The 23,205-nt window shown below is 42.1% G+C and overlaps 1 protein-coding gene and 1 long non-coding RNA gene across 2 annotated transcripts; one reads left to right on the top strand and one right to left on the bottom strand.

Annotated features, from left to right (window-relative positions):
* Positions 1-85: 85 nt before the first annotated feature.
* Positions 86-688, bottom strand: LOC128721151 (uncharacterized). The gene is made up of 3 exons (XR_008410774.1): positions 628-688; positions 354-401; positions 86-166 (listed from the first exon to the last, which is right to left on the bottom strand). It is a non-coding gene; the product is annotated as an uncharacterized LOC128721151 (long non-coding RNA).
* A 16,510-nt stretch (positions 689-17,198) lies between these two features.
* LOC128722054 (sarcolemmal membrane-associated protein) lies at positions 17,199-23,117 on the top strand. The gene is made up of 9 exons (XM_053815873.1): positions 17,199-17,576; positions 17,652-17,807; positions 17,871-18,220; positions 18,293-18,605; positions 18,675-18,812; positions 18,879-19,013; positions 19,112-19,229; positions 19,300-19,790; positions 19,867-23,117. Exons 1-9 carry the CDS (start codon positions 17,199-17,201, stop codon positions 20,977-20,979), a joined length of 3,192 nt encoding a protein of 1,063 aa, XP_053671848.1. The 3' UTR covers positions 20,980-23,117.
* The last annotated feature ends 88 nt before the right edge of the window (positions 23,118-23,205 follow it).

The following is a 23,205-nucleotide window of genomic DNA, read 5'->3' as shown; positions in this document are numbered from 1 at the left end:
GTTCATCAAGAATATCTCCATCTCGTACTTCGAGGCGTTGAGTACAATAATATGTAGTAAAATGTTTGAAACTTACGTTATTCATAGCTGGTGAATATTCCATAATGATGTTCACTATAATTTCAAATGTACAGCTGAATCGTTTATTACTGCCAGCTTGTAACATCTGGAAGAAAAAGAAAAAGAGCATTATATCTTCTATGCCTCATACGTGATTGAAATTGAGCATGTATAGAAAATTTTTTCAGTTAGTGGTGCATGATTATTGAATCACAATTAATGCTCATTTAAAATCTAAGAACATTTTCATCAAAAAAGACAAACTATGTAATTTATTCTTCATTTATTCTTACCTTTTATCTACGTACGTTCTCACATGCGGCAAATCTAGGACCACATATCTGAAATAACATAGTACAACATTGCTTTGATTAGCCAATTGAATTGAGAAATGGTAAAGAAAGAGATAATTAGGTAAAAACTATTTTTGTCAGTGTGGTACATGGAAAATTAATCAAAATTGTTTCATTTAATTAAAGGGTTGTTTGTTTGTTCATCAAGAATATCTCCATCTCGTACTTCGAGGCGTTGAGTACAATAATATGTAGTAAAATGTTTGAAACTTACGTTATTCATAGCTGGTGAATATTCCATAATGATGTTCACTATAATTTCAAATATACAGCTGAATCGTTTATTACTGTCAGCTTGGAACATCTGGAAGAAACAGAAGAAAAAGAGCATTATATCTTCTATGCCTCATACGTGATTGAAATTGAGCATGTATAGAAAATTTTTTCAGTTAGTGGTGCATGATTATTTAATCACAATTAATGCTCATTTAAAATCTAAGAACATTTTCATCAAAAAATCAAAAGACAACAGAATTTAATGTTAGTTGGGAAATAATGAAAATTGATTCATTCTGTCATGGATCATAAGGTATTCATTTGAAAACTGATCAACTAAACAAATTTGAAACGAAATGAATTAATAGGGTCCGAAACTAACTCAGAACTAAAAAAGTATGGAAGATTTGCAGAACTTAACAATACCTTCAAGGATTTGTTGGATCACTCTTCGGTCTACATCGTTCGGCAGTGCTCTATATCTAAAATATAACAAAAGAACGTACGTAAAGCAACCAATGTTTAAAAAGAGCAGATAATATTTCGTGAAAATTGATTTTCAGGCAGCATGATAAAATGGTCGAACGATCATTATATCTCACGTATTACAAAAAGTTTCATCATAGGTTTCGAAAACGTCGAGCATACTTTGAAAGTTAACGATAAACGATAATCTAAAGCGAAGATTACTTTACTTCCAAACTATCGGCACCAGCCAACTAACAATAAAAAAGAGCGTGAATTACATAGGAGTTCAACATTAGTTGTAGCACAAAAAACACGTGGTATTGACTAGGTTTGGACATAACCTAGCTTTTCGAAATAATTAAGGTACAGCAAATATTCGATTGTCGCTTCAATCGAAATTAGTCCTTAATTGCGGAACGGCATATTGCTCTTTGAGATGTGTTAACTCGGAGTAGGCTCAATCAAAAACGTAAGACTACATCTATAGACTAAAATGGGAAATATTACATACCTTACAGCAGCGTCCCATGCGGATCGTAAATGGCACCACGAAAAGTCTGCAGATGTTTATCACAACTATACTAAATTTAAGATTGCTATCTTTTTGGTTGGGTTTTCTCGCGAACAGGTAGCAGAGCTAGGAAATTAGTAACGCTTTCCATATCGGAAAGAAAAAGTTTACTTTTCTCCATGTTTCTTAGAAAATCGACTGTCCCCGGCAACGGTAGCAAAAGAAAGAACGATTGCTGCCCACCATATTGACGATGAAACCCAATTTCTGTCGTTTTGACATTTTATGAAATAATGACAAATGCAGCGAATAAAGCGCGATGTTTTCAACATTATTAATTCTTTTTATATTCACTAGTGCGTTGTATAAAAGCAAATATGCATTATACACTGAAATTTTGTTCTATTTATGTTTAACAATTGCTTTGTTGTCATTTTGTTGTATTTAAATGAAATTATTCTGAATAATACAATATAGATACGTTTATTCTAGCTTGTTCTGTTCTCACATAAACACATAAGAATAATTAAAATAAATAGTTACACTTTTAATACTAAAGCAGTAGAAATAGGATACATTGTATTTTGCTTGCATTTGAAAATGAAACAAACAATCTTATTCTGATTACATGTTAAGAGAAAGAATATTAATCTATTATATGTATTATTGTTTTCTAAACATGTTGAACGAACATTAAGCAAAGTGCCCGCAGAAATTATGATATCCTTCAAATGGTATAAAGACGACATTAAATTGCTTAAAATAGGATACAATACGAACTTATATTATTAATAATTATTTTTTAACGATAAGATCTTTTTTCATATTCTACATTACGAATTCCATGAGTTTTTCGATATCTTGAACAGCTTATGCTGTACCTCTATATGGAATGTCAAGATGACGTTCATACTTGCATCGTTGTGTGAACCGTACCATTCAGTACATCTATTTTTTTGTTGTTTTCATGCGCGACCGAAATCTCTTTCACCTTTCGCTTTTTATGCTAGGCTGTTGGCTGAACCCGAAAAAACGGTAGTGAGACGACTTTGTGGTATACAGAAAACTGTCGAAACGCGGATATACGAACACGCCCGTCTGTGAAAACGTTGAAACTGTGCGTACATCGAAAACCATCTTTTTCGGCGAAGAACCGGAGCCAAGCACATCGAGGCAGCAAAACGGTACCTTGCTCAATACGGTGGTGTGGTGGTCGTATTCGTCCGTTCAGCTGGGTTACGAACGAAACAGGCCACTCTGGCTTGCCAATCGAGCTGCATACGGGTCGTACCACCTTTCGGGCGTAATCAATTTCATCATTGAATTTGATCACACTACCTCGTTCGCGTGGAAAAGAGGCTTGCAAGGTCGGAGTATGCCCGTACGGGGTGGAGGACCAAAAAATCCTCCATCTTCTGACACGGGCAAAGCAGCACCAGTTAGGGTAGCTGTTAAGTGTAATGTCGATCCAAGCTACCAGTGAAACCACAGTGATGGTGAATTACCTAGGACAGGCGAAAGAAGAATATATGTTCTTCTGCTCGTGAGGGATCTACACGTGCTCCAATTCTCGAATCCTTTCGCTTCTTGATTCGCGTTATTATTTTTTTTCCTTTCCGCACAAGTGCGTTATCGAGTGTGAGTGTTTCCTTTTTACTACGCTAAAATTTAGCAACATCGACTAACGTCTAACGAAAACATGACAAATGTCGAGGAGCAGCAAAGTGGCGCATCTAGGGCCCGAATAGGGAGAGTTTTAGTGGCCCTGTTCAGTGTGTGCGGTGCATCGCTCGATTCGTGATGGCGTATTCTAATAGTAAGCCCCACACAAACCTTGTACCGTTCCACGCCCCGCGTTCACGGTGACCAGGCTGGCACTGGATAAAGAAGTGACTGCAGTGGGCGGTGGTGACGAGGTGTAGGGGCAGTTTCTTGGCCTTCTTGCAGCAGAAATGCTTCCCTCTCCGAAGCTCCGTGTCGTTTTGTGTATGTGAGAGTGTGTGTACGTGTGACAAACCGGAAAACGGAAACGTCGTGTCGACATGGAGGTGGTTAAGTTCTGTCGAGGAGGCAGCGTGGACGAGATAGGGAGGGGCAGGTTTGCACAGGAAGTGAGAATTTGCACACGGCACGAGAAGCTCTGCTTCCGAGGAAGGGTGGAAGTGTGACACAGTTGTGCAGTTGTGTTTGCCGTTGCAATATTCGGTGCATATATTCGTCTACTAATAACCCCCTAACATGGACGGTTGATAGTAAAAGATGTGATTTTTACCATTTTTGTTCAAATATGTTTTTATGAATATTTCATGTTTTGAAATTACATGTGTTATGGATTTTTTTCTATGTAACGAGCTAATTTTTGCTCGGAAGGTCTGGCATAAAATCTACCGTTCTCGGTACTCCTTGCAAGGACTGTCAACCATTGGGTATTTATGCCTGATGCCTGTTAAGTATGCATCACTCCGTTTTGTATCTCTTGCACGTTGTGTCGCTCACGCACTTGATCCAGCACTCGCCTTCTGGCTGGTTGCGTATTAAAATTTCAACCCACATTCATCACCTAGCAGCGAGATTTTTATCGTCCTGCAGTTGCTTTATCTTTCCCCATTGGCTGATTAAATAATCACTATTCACCTGCCTCATCCCACTGTCTGCAGGGTGTTTTCCACAGTTTCCAGAGTCAATCGACGTCATTACGGGTGTTCACGAGACTAGAACACGGATACTTGGAAATCAACCTACCTATTCGCAAGCACGGTTGCCGTAGTAACGTGTGGTGAAAAAAAAATATCGATGTTTAAACACAGCCCCTAAGCAAATGCGACCAATGTTCGATCGATCGAAGTGATGAAACAAGCGATAGCAAATGTGTAACGAATGACAACGCGTAGTGTTGCGGATTAAGAAAAAATAGTGGAAATACTATTTAAAGTTCTCTTAACACCGAACGGATCCAATAAGCGTGTGTATCGATACAAACAGGGAGATAGGCGACTGCTTCGTTGTGTAGCTTCTGCTGGAATGAACCAATCGACATCCTTTCCAGCAACGTCCTGCACGTAAGACACGTCCTGCATTCAACGATCGAAGCTTTGTTTTGGAGCACGTGGTCTTAGCCAGGATTACGAAATTCCCAATTTGTCCGAGCTACTCAAGTTTCCACCTACCACCGATCATCATTACGGCCCCTCGCAGTGATCAGTTCAGGTGAGCAATCGGGAGCCACATTCGAATATCGACCGGATGTACAAAAATCCTTCGTCTTATCTGTGACGCGATTCGAAGTAGGTCAATAAGGGAGTGGGCAGAAGGCCAACAAAGGGGAAGACATTTGGATTTTACACTGGCTGATTTTATACCGGGCGGACAATAATTCAATCAACAGTCTTCTTTGCGCCTCTTGTATATTTTTTTACTATTCAAATTTCTGACCGTATTTAAAAAATTTGGGATCAAACGCTGGCCGCATTTGTTCGGTGTAAATGTTTGTTATGTTTCGCATCATCTATCTTGCCGTATTTGGATGCGTTACTGTATCTTTTTTGCCTCTCGCATACCTCTGCGTATGTGCCCTTATCAGCAAAAATTGATTAGTCTGGTGCTATAAATATATGTACTCTCGCAAAGCAAACAAAAAATGAACTGAACCTTCCCGATTGATAGTCATCGCGGGTAATTTGTCTTCCTCCATCAGCCAGACGGAGCCGGCGTGTGGCAGTCATCTTTCTACGACTGCAAATGGTGTTGCTCGATGCATTCGAAACTATTTTAATGATGACGTTTGCTTTCTGTCACGCGTTATCTTTTGGCCCCATACATTAGCTCATGCAGAAAGACAGCGTGGTCGTTGACTCACGACTTTTGGGCATTCCCCGTTCTGATATTTAGGATAACTGTTAAGTTAAATTGAAATCCCGATCGTTATCCCGATTTTCAATTGAACAGAATGATAAAAAATGACCTGGTAAACAATCGTAATGTTCTTTGCAATGTTGATGCACTCACTAAACACAAGGGCAGAAAACTAGCCCCCAATTTATAAACAAGCAACGTGCGTAGAGCAATGGTTTGTAAATTATCACGTTGAGGCAAGCAAATGTTCTCTCTATATGACTCGAACTCGCACGCTGGGGTTTCGATATACGTCAGCCAAAATTTTGCGTGGCCAGTCGCTACTCGAGTATAGCGTTTTATTTTCTCTATTCTGCTTGTGCGTTTCACCATCCCGACTATTTTAAAACTCTAAAATGATCCGCCTTGCGTGCTTTTGAAACACCAGGCGTGCAGCGCGTGTAGTTTCCGCTGGCTGTTTATGTAATGAAACGATAACGAACGGTGTCTTTTATGGACGCTGATTTGAGTTCGATCCATCGTGTGGCATTTGATTGATTTTAGAAGGCAGATTACGATAAACCCATGCTCAAGTGCGAGTCATTTATGCTGGTTGTCCTGTTTGTTTAGATGACTCATTTTTTACGTTAAATTAGTATTGCCTTCTGTTAGTTGTTGCCTATTTATTTATTCATCGATTGTACTGCTTCTTGGGCAGGACATTCGTCTCGAGATGTATAATTAAATGCTTTTTATAAATTGTCCACATTGCTATATAATAAATTGCAATTAAAATCACTACCTTGTATCTAAAAATTAAGGCAGAAATAAGCAACTTGATTCTTGTTTAACATTTTGTAGAGAAATCGTGATGAAAAGATACCCGCCGATTTGATTTTGTTGATGTTAGTGTGCAAAAAATTTACGTCATTCATAATCCCCAACCCTTCGCTTCACTCTCTAGCGTCGCTTGATTGAAAATCGTTCACAATTAAAGACACGGGATGGCGTCAAAATTTGTCCAAACTCCTGGCCGAAAGTATGCATGAAAATTAGAAAAGCCTACCCCATCCGGCTTCGAGCGGATACAATTTTCTGCTTTCATTTCGCTCAAAATTTTCCGCGAAAGGTTTTTCTTTTTGTCGCCTTCACCTGTTTCGAATCTTTCTTAAAATTGTACCCAAATTGCATGTGGAGCGCGAGGAAGCTGTTTTTGATCAATTGTTTTAACCAAGCGGTGGAACATGGTGGCATAAATATGTTTGTTTTAACTCGTTAGGCTCGGTAGGCACGTATGGTTTTGTGTGTTTTATTATGGCATGATTAGTTCATCCTCGTTCGCCTGTTTATTATGACATAAATGTTATATTTGCGTGCGTTAACGCTGGTAGAACGAGTAGGACGGATAACCAAATATAGGAGTTCTATTTTTGCATGTTAATGACCATCAAATACTTAATCGTCGGAGTTGCAAATGCGTTCCGTCGTTCAGTATTGTCCAACTAAACCCAACACGGACACTTCCAACACCCTCCCGGGACAAGGTCTTGGCCGTTGGCGAAGCCATGCTCCCATACCACGACGTATAAAATCAAATTAGGCGTGGGCAAACCTGCAATATTGATTACTTGACTGCATGTCGCGTTGAAAAATGCAACCTGTTAATGGAAATAGTAGCTTAAAAAAGTATATATAAATATGGTAACCGGTCATTAATGTTTAAATTCCAACGATTTAAACTTATTTTGACAATTTTCGACATGCTCGATTCATTTCTAACACATTTCTTACTGGAACATACTCAACCAGACGTTCGGAGACATAATTTTGTGATCAGAGCAATTGATTTTGGTGGGGCAAAGAAGTCGCGACCCGAATGATGCGTTCATGCATGCAATTGAACTAATTGACCTCGGGAATTAAAATGTCGAACCTACGCCCGATCTGTTACGCTTGTTTGGGTATTTCACTAAAAGGGTTGCGACGAAGACGCTAGCATGCATCAAACGGTGACATGATCATGAAACGCGGGGTATTTTTACTTCAAAATCGAAGCTAATACTTGCTTCTTGTAGTGGTGTTTGTATTATTACATTGTCTCGACTTGAATAGAATAACTTACAGACTCCATGTTGTTTGTTTCGAATTTAATAATTATGCTAAACACTAAACGGTTTTAGCATTCCGACATAATTCGACTGGTAAAGATTTTTCTCACATTTTATAACATAACTGAAAAAAATGATGTATTATTTCGTATGCCTACATCATCATTCCCATTCACGCCAGAATCCGTTATGGGAGTTTCAGATGATGAACAGCCGTCGGATGATCCCTTACTCTCTTCACATCGACCGCACGTGTTCGACCTGACAAACTTTCGGTTACGCAAACCCGGTGGGGTCGTCTTTTTTGCGTGTGGAAGAGTATAATCGGTTGACTTTCCGGACACGTACGCTAGCCGACTGGCATAATAACACTGTACACTGGGTCACCTTCATGCCAGCTCAGCTCTGCCTGCAAAACTCATTTAAGCATCTTGCTTTTTTGTACAACTTCTTGGGGAACTTTGTCAGTGTCAATTGGCAAATTGGTGGATAGGAGAGAAATCGGAACTATATATCATTCAATTCAGAATAATACGAATTGATTGTAGTAGGGCAATTGTACCTTTAATTTTATAGTTTATTAGCTTTTGAGATTTAAAGCTGAACCCGCATTTGAACGTTGCACGAAACATTATGATCGAGCAACAGCAAGTTCGGCTGTCTCTCTTTCATTCGATCTGCTTTTTGTCTATTATAAAATTTGTGCAACGTGGGTCTTTATTCGCGCTAGTGATATAAATTCAATTTCGTATTGCGTCCGGTTTAACCATGCTCATCGTATTTCAAATGGTAGAATTCAACAGGTCACATCGACTTGCTGAAAACAGCGATCCTTCATTCAAATGGTCTGAAATCAGCTTTCAACCTTTTTCTCATTTCACCTCGTTCTCATTTCGGAATGTGTTCCACATAAATCACTCAATTGCGAAATATACCATCGTTTTCCTTCCTCTTGACGAATGTGGAGAAGATGCATATATGAAAAGGAAATGATTCCAGCAGCAAAATTCCTCTAAACGTATACGGCTTTGGTAGCCATGATGAAGATGGAAATCAGACATACGGCCGCATTTCGATCGGTTTCGAATCGGTGCAGTTTTTTATTTTTGGATTGTTGAAAAATAAATGTGCAATTTTTCTGGCGGGGTGCCATCCGGAAATGGTGGTGGGTTTTTATGCATCCATAATTTGCTGTTTAGAATGAAGGTTTTTCGTTCGAAGGTGACGCATTTGATTGATAAATTCAGTTAATCTTTTTTTCTGAATTCTATACTACGGATGATTGACAGTAGCTATTGCTAAATCAATATCAGTATGAATATATATATATATATATATATATATATATATATATATATATATATATATATATATATATATATATATATATATATATATATATATATATATATAGATATATATATATATATATATATATATATATATATATATATATATATATATATATATATATATATATATATATATATATATATATATATATATATATATAGTAGTGTAAATATAATTTATAGGTGCTCAATTTGGCTATGAATAAAGCAGTTATTTCAAATCATTTGATTCCTTCGCAAATTAGTAGTTGCATTTTTTTAATTGTGCAAAATATTTGTTAGTGCTTATTGCATATGTAAATTTTAATGTCATTTTGAATTGATGTTTAAAATATTGGCTGCTAATTGGAACAATGCACCTTTTTCGTCCATTGCGAACTAAACAGTTCCAAGCTTCGATCGCTAATGGTTTGCTTTCTCTGTTCAGCGGAAGGGATCGATTTTGAAATGATTCGCATTAGTCACTAAAATCATTACTTTAATGGATGGTTAATTGGAATGGCATCACTCGGAAGCGATGAGTGGGTAGCAATTATACGAAACATTACTATCATTATCAATCGCGTTTGAGCAGCAAAAGCAGCAGCTGTTGTTCGTGCATAATTTCTCTCTTAACGCTGGCAGCTCGAGTTCCCGAGGTTCATAGAACACCAGTTCATCTCAGCCATATTTATCTCTACTCGAAGCTGTATATGTAACACGCGCACGCTCAATGTAATGGCCCGAAGAAGGTGTGATTAATTTGAAACCGAAAACACCTGTAATTTGTGTGTGGGATGAAGAGCGTTGGCTGTTGTAAAATCCCTAACAGTAAGCAACGCCTCATGCGTTATTATTACGAGCGGAAAGGCCGCCTTCCTGATGTGCCTCATGGCTCGAGGCGTTTGTTTTATCACCGCCTGGTTTGTGTATAATTATGCATCAATTAATGTCACGTTGTTTTCCCTGCGTTTGCCTTATCGTTTGCCTCAGTTTGGGTTGAGAAATGGTAGCAACGGCACATGCCATACGTTATTTGCTGGTCTGCTATAGTTTGCTCGCTTACTGCTCTTGACCGTTACGAGTCGTATTATGAACCGCATTTGAAGATCATGCGCCAACGCAATCCCAGAAAGCTCCCACTCGACGGGATAACGTTATCAGGTTGCGCTGTGAATAGATGTAAAGTGCTTGGCGCTTCTGCATCTGCAGTACAAAACCGCACGTGCTAGTGCAGGAAGGAGTATTACTAGTGCATGGAGTTCCTCGCGGCCAAGGCTCACAATTAGTCAGCTTATGTTGTAGGGGGATCCGATCGTGAAAGAAGGAACAAGTTTGCTTGACGAACGCTGAAAATAGTTGTACCATAAAAAAGCAGGGTCAGATGAAACTATCGGAAAGGGAAGCAAATATTGAGCACGTGTGTGACGGCTTTCCGCGTTCGGCAGCGTGGTTGGGATAGAAAAACCGAGAATCGAGTTGGGGCAATTGAAAATCGTTTACCTCCTAAAATTTACGAGACGGAAGAAAAACAGACGCACGAAGTGTAGAGCACAGGACTGAGCAGAGAGAGTTCAGTAAATGGGAAAATAAAAAAAATAAATACCATCGTAGGCATACCAGAGCATAGAGGAGGGGGGTTTCGTCTCGCACAAACGGGCGTTCTCTCGCACACGCACACACGTGGCCAATCCGCGGCAACAGGAAGGCAAAATCGTACGGATTCTAAATTTATCGCAGAGCAGCGGCGACGATGGCCACACCAAGTCCTAGACACCGGCGTCAGCAACCGCCAGGTTTCACCGTCTCGCTTGCCCGGTAGACAGCTGCTGCGGCTTCCTGTACGTGTGAAGTGATGGGTGGACGAAGGACCACCGTGCCTAAAATTATCCGCTTCCATTACCGAGTTTTTCAACAACAAAAAGCCAAATTACCCGCAGCGGCGTCGACTCGTGCTTGGGCACTATTTCATTTTCCCGTTTTTCCTGACATTGACGCCAGTGGTCGAATTTCCACGAGCATTTTCTGTAGGATTTTTCGACCATTCGCTCTCGGAAGCTTCTTCCCGTGATCCACCGGTTCTTACGCGCCGCGTCGAAAGGTTGGGTTATTTCCAAACGATCGCGAGGGTAAGGAACTTTGATTGGTGCTTGGGAAGAATCAGAAATCTTCCCCGGCCATGCTAGTTCGTCTCGAAGCCGACCGGGTGCGCGAGTGTGTAATTACTTCCAGCGGCGATGATGTCACTGTTGGAAGGAAAGTTTTGGCCCGCTTTCCCGGCCCCAGCTGGGGGAAAATCGAGGGAAAAGATACGCCCGAAGCGATACCGGTAGCAGAGTACCCAGTGATTGTGCGTGGTCGTGTTGTTTGGGGTGTGTCTAATGAATTGGGATTGGATTCGTTTTTTTCTTTACTTCCTCTCTCATTTTACGCCGATCGCTTCTTCTTCCTATCGAAAAAAAAAAGAATTATCCGAAGCGAACGATGTTAATTGTGGATTAAATTAGGCACACGGGGCTTTTGGGGTGGGTCTAAGAGATGGATGCAGTTGTTTTGCCGGTCGATGGGGGCTTGCGTTGCATTATTATTCGGCTGAACGTTTCATTGGCGAGCCAACAACCGGCTTCCGAGTGAACAAAAAACCTCACGATGCTCAAAACCAGCCTCAAGATCGCCGGTTGCGGTCTTCGGTTTCGTGGAGAGTTGAAAACACCGAGTGAAAGTGACCACCCCCCCCGGGGCTGGAGTTGGATCCATTTGACGGGCATTCCTTCGAACGACAATTTGTTTCCAAATTTTTCATGCTCTGAAAACTAGCACTGTTAAGGTGAAGTATGGAGAGGGTGGGTTGATTTGTCCCCTGGGGCTCGGTTTGCGATTTCCATCTTTCTTATCTTGTGAGCTTGCCGTAAACACAAATCGTGGAAAATCATCTTAATGGGGACAGGCGGAAGATGAATGGAAGTTGTGTGGAACTAAACAAAAAGCATAATTCATTTTAAGATAAAAAAACCCCTTGATTATCCGAATGGAAAACGCTATTTACTTTTTGTTACTTGTTTTTATCCAAACCCATCAACCTTTCTCTCGCACTGCCTGCCTTTGTCGCTGCTGTAAACTAACTAATTTATTGCTGCTACCGATAGCTGAGTAAAGAAGCTCTTCGTTGTTTTAACATCCTTGGAAGGCGAATGTTGCTGGATGGCATCCATACTTGGCTTTTGCTCTTAATTTTTCTCTCCCTGGTGCAGTGCGTATGTCATTGATTTAGATCACATTCATGCGATTACAAAATTGGTCAGCCGGAGGACTTTTTGCTTGTGAGAATTCATCTGCTCCCCAAGGTGACGCCATGTCTGCAAACTTCGCTCCATCGGCAAACATGGATTTACCAAGCAACCGCGCTCGCGTGAATCCAAAGCACAGCTGTGTCTGGTATTTGCTAGATTCATTAGTGCGATTGCAGCTGTAACAAGGAAGGGAAAGGGAGAAAAAACGCACACACCAGCAACAAGCTGATTGTGTTATATCTCGCTCCCCTTGCGCCGTTCGGCGATCGCGCGATCGTACGATTTAATGATCGTTAGTAAATCAAGCCGTTGTTAAAGGTTCTCTCGTTGCGGGACGTGTTGCGGTAGCGAAGTAGCAACTTTATTTAGAAAAATGGTCTAAATGGCTCTAGCAGAGTATCTCCTGATCTCGCGTCTCTCCGCCATCAACTCGTCGTGGTTCGTGATTATGCGTGCAGCAGCAGGATTGATCAACCGCCGAATACGTGGCCCTTGGTTGGCCTTTTTTTCTCCATCTTCCAGCTCCGAATCCATCTCCGATGAGCACTAATAATCAAATACCAGAACGTAGAAGACGCGGAACAACGCTGCAACCAAGTACGGGTCTACTACCGCTGTGTCACGCTCGAATGGAGCCGGAATAGAGCTCGCGAAAGGGCAGGCAAACAGCTAGTGTCATGATTCACGAGCCAGACTCGTGGTGCAGTTGCAGTCTTGCGCAGCACCGCACGGTGTTGCACTTTTCCGCCGAGACGTCGGTCGATGGAGCTGCGCAATCGGCAGTAATTGGCCACAGTTGTAATCGTACAATTTGCATAAATTGATCTAAGCATTCTTGGGGCAATATTTCAATTTCTCTCTCACTCGATGAAGCCTATGTTGTTGTTTCATATTGGGTTTCCTGGTATTTGCTACTAAAAATGAGATTTTTCGTAGGTTTTTTTCGTTTCAAACTCGAAAAACGACAAAGTTTTGTATGGTTTGCAAATAAAATAAGGCTCCTGCACCTGCCACTTCATTGCACCGAACGATATTTGCCCTCGCGACAAACTGATGAGTCGGCATATCGAGTACCTCGATCGTGCGTTTGCATGCAGACGAAGAAAGGGCATCGTTGGGTGGGGATTTCTTTTGGCCGGTGTGTGTTTTCTTGTCTTGTTTCCCCTTTCCTCGGTCAGTAGACAACCGTTCCCGACAATGTTCCATTCTATTCCCGACGCTCGAAAGCCGCGATATCGCGCCTAGAAACGTGCGCGCTGAGCGAAGTGTTTCGTGTTCGACGGTGGAATGCGAGGAGATGCGCAACTGCAGTTGATAAAGAAAAAAACCCTTCAGTTACACACACACACTCGCTAACCAGGGTGTGCGCTGTTTAGAGACGTTGCGTTTTCTGCTCATCTCCATATAATTAAACACGTAAGTGGCAGAACAGACGATAATAGAAAAAGAATACTTGATGAAGGAAGGGATTTCCTTCGCCCGCAGGTGGGTGCTGTCGTAGTTATTATGGTCTGATGGTGGAGTGTGTCACGACCAGTACAAAGCAAGCAGTGTTTATTGCAAAGTTGGAATTATTACATGGCATGGGAAACAAATGAAAGCACGAACATTTTAACGTATGATTTTGAATTGCAATTTGTATCGTATTTATTGATCGAACGATCGTTCCATATATCCAGCTGAGGTGTGCATCCTTAATTGCCACCGTGCGGTTCTCTTTAAGTTGCCTTCGTGTCTTGGTTTGCTCCGAAATTATTTTAAGAAATCAAAGATGACATAATACTGCTGTGCTGGCGTTAGTATTTACATCTTTCCACGCGCTTGATCGCATAATCCCGTATTTCCGTTTTTGCTGATGTTGGGCCACGTCTTGGTTCATCATCGAAATGATCGATGTTGTCAAAATGAACCGATGAAGATCAGAGCAGATTTTACAGTGCTTGTCTGACATAAAACCACAGTTCGCTACGGTGTCGAGGCAATAAAGCAGGGCGTTTGGTCTACCAAACCGGGGCGTGTAATGCAGACGTGGTCCAGTTTTTCTTTGGGCACTAGTATGCTGTAAACTCAACGACTGTGGCCGCCACATAACGCGCGAACAGCACACCAGAGCGCAAATACGACGCATGACGCGCTCAGCTGTTCATGGCCATATTCAGTCCCGTCCGTCCGTCAGTCGGCCAGCAGTCTCTTGGTTCGTCCTTCCATCGCTTTAACAAGCAAACTCTCTACCACCTCGCAACGTTTCTTAACCGGGTAACCGAGTTGTGTGTTTTCCGATGGAGGGAATCGTATTTGCTTGCCACTAGAGAGTGAATACGGCGCGTCTTTCGTTCGGCTGAGCTCTTAATGGATCCGTTTTTCCGTTTCGAGCGTTGTGGTGCGGATTTATCAATCAAAAAAATTTACGATTACGAGTTTTGCATCGCACTCAAACAGCCCGTGGTGTGGCTAATAATAGCAAAAGATGCGGCGCGTGTAGCTCCAGAGCACCTGGAACATGTTGAGAAATGTTGTTGACTTGGCACTATGGTACGCCTTGCAACTCTTCTCTCAGCCCATTTGCGGAAGTTCTCCTTGAAAAGCCTGGCTACTATCACTCTTTGGAACTTTTATTTTGTCACATCTCACACGATACAGCTCCAGCATATCGAATTTCGAATTTGTATTTCTTTTTTCTCAGGATCCTTGTCCTCTATTTATGTATCGTTCTGTATTGTGGGGTTTCGAGGTGTGTTTGTCTGCTTCTCGAACCGTGTCAAGATGAATTCTGATGAAGGCAACAAAATCCACTAGTAACGGCGGTAAGCTAATAAAGAGCGCACTCGTCGGGTTGACGTTATCGATTCCGTGCTACTGTTTTGAGTTGACGAGCGAAATGTCGGTTACTGGAAGTGGCGACCGTTTGCAGTGTTGTGCTTTATTTGGTTAACTAAAAACCCATTTAGAGCAGCATTGGCGGTCGGTTTGCTTGTGATTTGGGCTAATACCAAACGACATAAGCATTCTCAGCTGACTATAGAGTTTGTTTTTGAACGACCCTGCATGGAGAAGTTTAACGAGGAAACAACACGCGGTAGGAGCGATGAAGGCGCGTACGTTAACCTCAACTAAGGCGTTTTTGGGGTTCTCCGAAAAGTCATAAAATTATGACACTGCAGTATGCTGTAGAATATGTCTCTTGTAAGTCTCCGTGTGTGCTCTTGTCGCCCTCTGGCACAACATGTGACTGAGTCCACCGTTAATGCGGCATACGCGCATGATGCCAAAGAATTTTGGCGAACCACTACGAGGTACTAGTGCTGCCTGCATAGAGCGTTTGCGGTGGTTGTTAAATTATTCTAAATCTAAACGCACATGTTTCGAATGCATGGCCAGTGGTTGTGTATTTCCAGGCTTAGTTGTAATTACTGCTCCCTAGTATGATGTGTTCTTCACAATTCGTAAGAAGAAAATCGTTCACCGTAACGTTTTTAATTGGTTCCCCTGATAACACTGTTTTGGAACGTAAGTACGCAGTACGGAATTAATCTGCCTTGCTTTTCCAAATCAACCCGCTCATTAGGTGTGTTGTGTTCGTTCGTTTATGAAACATGCTGAATGGTCTTTAGAATGCGTCGTTAAACGCGGCTGTTGTTCGATGCCTCCCAAAATTGGATCGGTTGCTACAATTCATCCTTGTTGCGTCGGGTGAGAACTTAGATGCGGCGTATTGGTTCGATAATTTCCCTGTTACACCATCATTGGGCATTTGGGATGGCGAAAAGTAGTGGAAATTTTGACGCATTCAATAAGAAGCTCGTATTTCTGGTTTGTCTTGTTGAAGTCATTGGTTTTAGCTTTGGTCGTTTATTTCGTGGTAGTGTATGCTCCTTGGAGCGGAATTTATCTGAGTGTATGGGCTGAGGACAACGATAAAAAAACCCGGTGTGTGTTAGGGAAGTAGCAATATGCATGAATAATATTTCATATCGGTATATTGTTCATCTCTTTTCCCCAACCTCTAGCGCGTGATAAAAAAAATGTATGACATCGAATTGAAATCAGCCAATTTTTAGTAGCGTCGGGTGATCTTCCGGAACCGTTTAAAGATATACTCCTATGCGAAACAAAGTTTCTTCTTTGGGGCAATCTGTGCCACGCATCTTTGATTGTTTGCCGTTTGATGGGCCGTACTATACCATTTTATTACGGTATAATCCGACAATTGTTTGTGGCTTTGGTGTATCTCTGTTTTGCTTCTTGGAAAACGGTGACTGTAGTGCTGGAATGTGTGTGAAAAATATTAATCAAAAAGCAATCAACTTTAAGTTTTCTTGTTGGGTGCATCGTTCCATGGGACATTACCAAAGAGTCGATGAAATGGATCGTGTTTAGTCATGTATGCTCGAAGAAGAGTACGAACAACTAATTTTTACAGTGTTTGAGCTCGATCGATCAAATGCAAGATGTTACTAAAGAACCTAGACCGCCAATGATTAGGGCGCGGTTTCCAGTAACGGCACTCTCGAACGGCGGTAGTGCGTGGAACATTTCATATTCGTATTCGACGCACATTACACGTTAGAATCTATATGTTCATTATTCGTTCATTCTACGAAAAACGCCATGGTTCCGTTATTTTCAGATTGAGTGGGGAGAACTGTTCTTCCGACTAATGAGTTATATTTGTATGTAGACCCTCGATTTTTTATTGTTATTCTTATGCAAAGATGTTGGTTGGTTGGTCATATATTTAAATTCCTTAGGATATCTCATTCTTTTAGCTCGTTGAGAGTTTGTCTACAATTTTAATTGTTTTGCTATGATTCACTACATCACGTATAATATGCTTTATTGGTATAAAACGTAGCTATCCTCCCATTTTATAATATTTTGCACGAATAGTAATGATGATACTTAAATCAGGATTAACGAATCCACATAAAAAGGATGAAAAAAAACCTTCGTGACATATTTCTTTTGCTTCAAATCAACGTAACTAATCGAGAAATTATCCTTTTTTCATTGTGTGTTACCATCCTCAGGTCATGGTTTTTCTAAATAACAGAGATGAATATTTACCATTCCTGAAAGCGCCAGGAGTAAGAATGCAAACTCCTCTAGTGAACAGCGTGACGACGACCACATCAACACTGAATCGCGACGTTGCATCACAGGTGCAACAACAGCAGCAGCAACAGCAACAATTACAGCAGCAGCAACAACAGCTTGGGAACAACAATCAGACGAACAATAACAATAACACCAATACTCTCATCAACAACAATAGCATCAGCAACACTTGCGCGGCACTAAACGTGAGCAATAATATCAACAACAACACCACGAACAGCATAAACAACAATGGACAGCCCCAGGTTGCCAGGGCGCTGCTCATTTGTCGGCCGAACTCGCATCCCTTTAATGTAAGTAAGAAAGCTTAGTCTGTTTTTGTTTCGTTTATGATAGGCAAAAAATCACCTCTCACTCAACTATTGCAGAATCGAACACTTTATCTTGAGCCTGGGGCCCAAGCAAAGGTAGGCCGATCGGTTGCGAGGATTCGCGTTTCGGAGAACAATGCAATCTTCGACTGCAAGGTGCTGTCGCGGAATCATGCCGTGCTGTGGTATAAGGATGGCCGTTTCTTCATCAAGGTACGGCAGTTATAATTTTGGCTCCGCGAGTTGTTTAAGCCACATTTGTTTCATTTCCCGTAGGATACGGCCAGCAGCAATGGTACGTTCATCAACAATCTTCGCCTCAGCCAAACATGTACAGAATCGGAACCGTACGAGATCAGCTCGGGGGATATTGTGCAGTTCGGAGTGGACGTCATGGAGAACACGCGCCGCGAAACACACGGTTGCATTACGGCCACGCTTAAGCTCTTCCTGCCGGATGGCCGTGAAACGAAGGCAAGCCAGAAGGTGGGAATCGGCGGTCAGAGCGCCATCATCCCACCGGTCGATCTGTATCGTTTGAACCAGTACATTCAGGAGGCAAACCAGCGGGAACAGATTCTCGAAACGAAGCTGATCAGTCTGCAGAAAATGGTCGAATCCACAAAGTGAGTATTAAGCGCCGAGTCAGGTACAGTACACCTTTGAACAATCCTCGTAAACGGTTGCTATCCTTTTAGGCAAAATTCCTTTCTTGGGTGGCAGGCGATGATCGACGAGGATCGGTTGCTAAGCCGGATCGACATGCTGGAGAAAAAGTTGCAGTTCTGCCAGAAAAACATCGCTGAGGATAAGCTGCGGGAGGAGCTGCTGAAGCTTGTGGATGAGAAGGAGGAATATCAGAAAGCGGCCAAAGAGGCTATGTACAAACTGCACCAGGAGCGCCACGAGGCCGTTCACAAGCAGATTTCGCTCGGGAAAGCACTATGCACCAGCGAAGATGAGTGCTCGCTGCTGCGCGAGCAGCTCAACAAAACCAAGCATCAGCTGCAGGTAGGCGCGAAGAATATGCGTTGTGTAGGTTTGAAATCGGAGTGTAAACTTTAAATTTTCATGTGGCAGGAAATAACCGTCTGCATGGACGCACTGAAGAGCCAGTACGATGAAAAGGTTGCTTCCAGCGAGGAACAGCTTAAGGCTAAAGAGTCCGAAATCACGAGTCTTACGCATAAGCTGGACCATTTCGTTGACGTTTATGCGGCAAGTTGCAACTATGACAATTATTTTTTGAACTTTACGCTAATTGCTACCGATTTTTTTTTGCAGATTGCTTCATCGGATGACGAACAGCAGCAGCAGGCGCAAGTGAATAGATCAGCTATGTCAAACTGGTTAAAGAACTCGGATATTAAAAAATTAGAAGGATCTGAAGATATAATTAAGGCAATTTGTAACGATACTGTAAGTAAAGTTTTTTTTTATCATCGAAATCTTATATTCGATCGTTCAATTGGTTGGTTTGTATTTTAATACAAACGTTATCATTTTTTTCGTTGCAGGAAAACGAGATTACAAACAATGATTACACAGAAGGATTGACAAAACTTCAACGACGCATTAATACGCTTGAGAAAAATTTCACGTTGCTGTTTGGAAATGGCGCACAGACAGAAAACGGTAGGTATTTTACTTCATCAGTTTTCTTCAATCTGCCAATTCATTAAACAATATCAATTTACAGACGCAGGCGAATCAAACGATATGGATAGCGATGTAACAGATCCATGTACAGTAACGGGGACAACGCATGTAACATCGGCATCGGCCGCCGGAGTAAAGATAGAAGACGGTCTGTGCGACGTATCTGCAGAGCACGTGGATGAAAACGGACCGCCAACACTCCAAGCAGAGTGCGATGGCAATCAGAACGATGTGAATAGCACAACCACGACCGCCGGCAGCAATGGTATTGGAGACAACAGTGATATTACGCATTCTATTCAATCGGACCAGGCACGTGTTGGATCTGAGCTGGAGAAGCAAGAGCATCTTGTATGCAGCGCAGCAGTGCCTGCCAATGGACCGGCAGATCAAATCAATCAAAACGTGCTGAAACGTAACATCCGTGTAATCAAGAATGACTGCATGACGCTGTTGAGACAAGTGGAACGCACGATAGCTCAGAAGCAATCGGAACAAATCATTCAAAAGGCCAAGTACGACGAGCTGGAGACGGAGGTAAGTTTGTGTATTAAACAGCACCGCTGACGAACGAGTTTAGTATGGTCAACTGATGCATGTTCAATCCTTACAGCTGTTGGCTTTCAAGGCGGAACTGGAGAGCCGACCAAAGCAGGATGACCTCGATCAGAAGCAACAGGTGTGCGATAACCTAACAGAGAATCTTTCAGCTCTGAGGGAAGAAGTTGAAGAACTGCGTATGTTGAACAACCACTGTCAGCATGAAATGGAGCGTATGGAAGAAGAACTGATGAAGCAGAAAAATATCGAAAACGAAAAGATTAGCGCAATGGCGGCGGCCGCCACTGTAGCAGAACAACAGGACTCTGCTGCTTCCGTTTCGGTGGTAGTCAGCAAAGAAATTACTCGGCAGGATGGTGATGAAGTCGATATCGAAAAAGAGGAGCCAATGGAGAAGTCCTCGTTGTCTATGGTATCGTCCTCAAAGGGCGAGGAGGCTGCTCAAGAGGTAGGACAGGAGTTGCTGATGATACCGCGAACTTTGCTGGTTGTGACGCAAAACGCGCCGGTAGCGGAAATGCCGTCCCCGGTGACAATACACTCGGTGCCGATGATCGATGTGGAAACGCAAACCGATGCGGCTGAGACTGCACCGGTTTCCCCAAGAATGTCAGTACCAGTTCTACCTCTAACGACGGTTGAGCAGAGCGCAGCAGACATGAGCGACGGGGGTGATGCTTCGATCTGCTCCAACCTCGACGACCTGGAAGAGGACGATGACGAAAAAACCGAAACCATCGATGCCACTACCGCGTTCTACAATGTGCCACCGATGGAGACATTGAAGTCCCCCGAAGAGAATGACAATACGAAGCTAATGGATAGCGAGAGCAGCACACACGACTACGCTATTAGAGGCACTGGGCCGCAATTGAAAGGTTCCGGTGATGCCCATGGCGGCGATACTAAGCCTTTCTCGGATACGATCACGATCGATTACGAGCTGGAGTTAATCAACCATCCGGATGTGCAGCGCGAAGAAGAACTGGTTGCCTTCAAGGAGAAATATTCGCATTTAAGCGAGGAAAACGTTCGGCTGAATCAGCAGTTGCAGCGGATGAACCATGAGCTGAGCCAATCCCGGCACTGGTCTGCCCTGCAATTGATGGCGTACATCGCACCTATTGTCGCCATCTTTGGCTATCTGTTGCTAAATCGGACGTAATCGAAACGACAGCGTTTGAACCGGCCATAGGCTTGGTATATAGAACTACAGGCTCGTTTTCGGTGGTATCTTGATTGGTGCGGCTTCGCACTATCTTGCCACGTAAGCCCTGACGTAATCGTAGGACAAGATGGAAGGAAGCATATTAGAAAACTTGTTTAATACTGTTATATTTTGTGTATTCGTTTAGTTGATGTGCAACCCGTCTGATAGAAAGCCAAGCGAAAGGAGACAAAAAATTATCTCGTTATCTTATGCCGCACGAAAGGCGCATTGTTTTACTAATTTTTTGTTATTAATAGATATTATTTATTATTACTTGCTTCCTTGTATCAGTTCGGCTTTGGTGTTCGCCGAATGTGCTTTGCATCCATTTGCAGCACAGAAACACAACAATCTGTGCAAAAATCGGTTAATGCTATAGGCATCATCGCAAGGCGCGTAGCTTTAATGAACAGGAGAGGAACGTAGAACCAGGTAGATGAAGAAGGAGAAAAATAAATACTCGATAGCAGAAAGAAAATCAGACAAATGGAAACGATTTTGAAAAGTAGCTGATAAATCGACCAACTTCCCTCCGTGTGTTCATCTCCAATTCATTCGAAGTTAAATGCTGCAGTTTGGAATAGATTCGTTGGCAAAATCTCATCCACATACCTTCCCCTGTACATTGATGATAGTCAGGAGTGTATTTATTAATCAGTAATATGGCGAGATGCCGTTAGCAGAAGCGGGAATCAATAATAAGAACTGCCCAGAGGAGGCCCGTAGTGCGATAGAATATCAGTAGCATTATACATAAGGGAGAATCGCGTAGCCGTCACGTTCATCGAAAGGAGTCCGAATCCGTTGTACCAGTGACACGATATGAGCAATATGATGGCAACCTGGATGTTGACGCGAAGGTGAGTACAGTGTTGCTTTCGGTTGCATGCGTGATTACAGTGTGTTACTGATTACCCGAACGAAGAACGTCTTAGATGGATGGCTAAAGTATGGTGTTAACGAACTAGAATGCGCTAAGTAACGTCACTTGCTTGATGCTTGAGGGCTTTTTTTACGTTATTCCTGTTGTATGTGAGCTTTTCAAAGCCAAATTTACCTTCCATGTTCATGGTGTATTCGATAAAAAATGGTAAATCGTGACTAAAAGGATTTGCTGATACAAGTGTGAGTTGATGGAGGAAGGTTTCCGTACGGCTTCTTCTTTATCTGAGAATAGAATATCTTTTTGTCTTCTCTAATGCACGACCGACCGGCTAGGCTAGCTTTTATAAGAATCTATATAGACCTAACAGTATATTTAAAGGCCACTACTAATAGTCCTAAGAGAACATCAGATCGCCAGCTATGGTGTCCAGGATAAAACTTTTTGCAAACGAGGATCAGCTACCATTTTTCGCATTCAGGTTCACGAACAAGTGAGGAACGAAAATACGAGACGTTTGTTTTTTCCCGCTGTGTGGCCATTGAGAATGCAGAGTACAAAAGAGATAGTAAAAACAAGCGAAGAAAGCACTCGAAGGACATGCATGTTGATCGTTCGCGTACTGCAATTGAGAATGAAAACTGGCGAGCCTGTATACGGTAAGCAAATATGAACGTTAGCGCTGGAAACATGATTGGAAGCATTGAGTAGAAACGATATCGAAATGTATTTGATTAGAAGAGTCATGATCGAAGCATACTGAACAGTCGCGTACGGTGTTGTACAATTGTTCAAAGAAATTCCGAATGAAACAGTCAAAGCGTGCATAGTGTAGATCGAGAACTGATCAGAGAAGGTTCGAGCATCTTAGCTTCGGAGGAAAAATGAGTACGATTGCACTAGGATATAGTGGAGTAGGAAAAATATATACATATAGAGATATACATAGATCACACAATAACGCGCAGGAGGGATTTCGGATGGAATCTTTCGCAAGGAGGCAATACGCATATGGTTGGCATTTTCGAACGCTTGAGTTAATATGTATTATAAATGGTACGAAAACGGAAGTTAGTCGCAAGTCTGCGGAACCATCGGAACTCGAAAATAAACTACAGTTGAGGCAAGGAAGGAGAAAAAAATGCAACAAAAACTGACGACGAAGAACAAATTAAGTAATAAAAAAGAGGAAAAAGCGACAAAAACTATAATACACAGAAAAAAGTGACTTACTTTCTTTCATGCTGTCGAAATTATCTCTAGGTTTCTGTAAGGGTTTTGCATTAAGTTTATTTTTT

This window comes from Anopheles nili, chromosome 2 (genome assembly GCF_943737925.1).
Source record: "Anopheles nili chromosome 2, idAnoNiliSN_F5_01, whole genome shotgun sequence".
Taxonomy (NCBI): Eukaryota; Metazoa; Arthropoda; class Insecta; order Diptera; family Culicidae; genus Anopheles; species Anopheles nili.
The sequence above is the reverse complement of the archived record's forward strand: the minus strand, read 5'-3'. Positions and strand labels throughout refer to the sequence as shown.

Coding starts and splice junctions, on each gene's coding strand:
- LOC128722054 (XM_053815873.1), top strand. CDS start 17,199: ATGGTTTTTCTAAATAACAGAGATGAATATTTACCATTCCTGAAAGCG. Junction 18,221..18,292: donor AAAATGGTCGAATCCACAAA/GTGAGTATTAAG, acceptor CTATCCTTTTAG/GCAAAATTCCTTTCTTGGGT. Junction 19,014..19,111: donor AGGCAATTTGTAACGATACT/GTAAGTAAAGTT, acceptor TTTTCGTTGCAG/GAAAACGAGATTACAAACAA.